Source organism: Montipora capricornis, chromosome 11 (genome assembly GCF_036669925.1).
Source record: "Montipora capricornis isolate CH-2021 chromosome 11, ASM3666992v2, whole genome shotgun sequence".
NCBI classification, from domain to species: domain Eukaryota; kingdom Metazoa; phylum Cnidaria; class Anthozoa; order Scleractinia; family Acroporidae; genus Montipora; species Montipora capricornis.
The window spans coordinates 35,958,714-35,961,213 of NC_090893.1; the positions used below are offsets into that span (position 1 = coordinate 35,958,714).

Genomic DNA, 2,500 nt, shown 5'->3' on the forward strand with positions numbered 1-2,500 from the left:
GCAACACTGTAATTGAGTTGGGTGGTTGCCTATTATGTCAGGAATTCAGGAATATGGCTTGACGCAAACCACAGCATGAAGGATGACATTTCTAAACCATGTAAAACAGTGTTTTATTACAATTATAACATTTGGGGGATTAGAAAATACTTGTCTAGACAATCTACTCAGACATGCGTCCAATTTGCTTCATCACAAGTAGACTGAACTGTGATAGCCTTCAATTTCGCCTCATGCAGAATGCATATGCTCGACTCACTTTTATGGAGCCAAAGCATTCTCACAATACTCCTTTTGAGCATGACTTTAATTAGACACCTGTTAACCAATGCATCGTCTTTACGCTACTGCTGCTTGTCTATAATGCTTTTCATGGAGATGCACCAAATACCTCATCAATCTTATTATGGTACTTCGCCTATATAGCCTTCAAAGAAACTACCCTACAGAAAGCAGTAGTGTTGCTTAAGATAAAGCATTCTGAAGCATGCACGCCCTAAATTGAGACTGTTTTGTGATGTAAATTCGTTTAATATGGAGAGGACCTCTGGCTATTTTAAAAAACAAAAAAAAAAGACATCCTCAAAAGTAAAGTAAAGTAAATTACAGCGACCATATTTAACGTCAATAACTTGTAACAATAACTTTCAATTCCTGACAAACTCGAGGTTGACAGTGCGCTTATTTTACCCTCCCCCTCTCCATCAATGCTCCGTTTTACGGGTATTTAAAGCAACTTAGCTACACGGAAAGGAAAGGAGTCGAAACAAGAATGCGAGATCCGGGAATCGAACTCAGGACGTCTTTCACCAAGGCCATGCACTAACAGACTGTGCCATCCTCAGAGTCTACTGACAGATAAAGTGACAAGACTTTTGCATTGAGCTTCCACTCTCAATTGTGATTTACAACTCCTTAATTAAGGCATGTTATGATTGTAACCAAAAATTTGCAACTGTGTGTGACAAGTATGCAAAGACAACTGGACAGGCCATATATCACGATTTTGGCCGCGAAAACTGCACAAAATGATCTGGGACAAATCCTCAACAGAATAATGCAATATTTTATTTCCATCTGTATGGGATAAAGGGCATCCTAATAACAGACTAGAAAGCTGGTAAAGCAAGAAATTGCCTTTCTGAACGTTTTTAAGCACAAAGTTTTGTCTCCTTGTTCTTGATTACTATGAATTGCACATAACACCACTGTTCCTTGCGCAAGTATTTTCGAATTCAAGGACAAGAGTTCCAGCTAAGTAAATGGTACACTTAAACACCCCTTTCATGTGGCCCACAAATGCTAACTACGAATTCACATGCCACATCCTCTTCTTGGCAACTATGGATAGAAACGAATGTGGATAATGTCTGATCCCACATGAGCTTTTAAACTTCTCTGCGTTTTTCACCATCCAACTATGCTTGAGATTTCTTTAATATCTACCAAGTGGTTTCATCTTTATGCGACACTGTGTCCTGTGCTGAAACTCATTGAAATTTTTCTCAGCAAAGCAGACCCTTCCCTGCAATAACAACAAAAAAATCGGACAAAATCTTTATACAGTAAACTCCTGTACGAAAGAAACAGCGGATTATGACAGTTAAGGCTCAAGTAAAGCAGCAAAAATAAATACAAAGACATGTTGCATTACCGTTGCCTCAATCACCGATTTCACTTAATACTTAAGTTAGTCAAGCAACTAAAAATTATTATTATTATTATTATTATTATTATTATTATTATTGGCTGCTGGCCATGTCCTGTGGCCTTGGGTGCCTACATTCCCTCTTCTCAATGCTGTAGTATCGCATGTCTAATACTCTTCTAAGCTTCGAGGCATACTTTCTGTAGCAGCTCTAGTTCATTGGCTATGTCCAGCACCTGTAACCATTTCCCCAGGCTGGTAGACACCATTCCAAGGGCACCAGTAATCACAGGCATGATACTGACGTCCTTACGCCTATTAAAATCCTGGTACTTTTGCAAATTTTATTTTTCTTATTTATCATCATCATCATCATCATCATCAACAACATCATCATCATCAAAAACATCAATTATCTAACTATTTGCAAGATCTAATTTCCATAATTTCGCTGATTTGATTTGTATGAAAACAATCACAAAAGGAATGACAGCAGAAAATCAGGCCTGATACATGTAATATTTTGTTTGTGTGTTAACTAAATACTTTTGAAATAAACAATATTTGACGCAAAAGAGAGAAGCAATTTAATTTAAGCTTATCTAGTTATACCTGGCTAACATTTGTTCCTGAGAAGAAACATTGTTCCGATTCGCACTGGTCCTTTTTTCTTACAATGAATGGGGTCAACAATTCCATCACGAATCATGCAAAGCATTTTTAAAGCCGAGGAACTTTACCTGCAAGAAGACTACTTTGATGGCTGGTTTCATTGTCCAATAATATGTAATCATATCTCAGAGAGGTTGCACAAGACATGTGAAAAAAACATTGGTTCACCTAATGTTATCT

General features: G+C 37.5%; 1 protein-coding gene across 1 annotated transcript in view; it reads right to left on the bottom strand.

The window, feature by feature from the left end:
- Nucleotides 1-1,046: 1,046 nt before the first annotated feature.
- LOC138023675 (dedicator of cytokinesis protein 7-like) overlaps nucleotides 1,047-2,500 on the bottom strand; it is a 160,054-nt gene continuing 158,600 nt past the window's right edge. Inside the window, exon 48 of the mRNA XM_068870717.1 lies at nucleotides 1,047-1,525. Within this exon, the coding sequence (XP_068726818.1) occupies nucleotides 1,462-1,525 (64 nt within the window). The 3' untranslated portion in view covers nucleotides 1,047-1,461. The remainder of the gene's footprint in view (nucleotides 1,526-2,500) is intronic.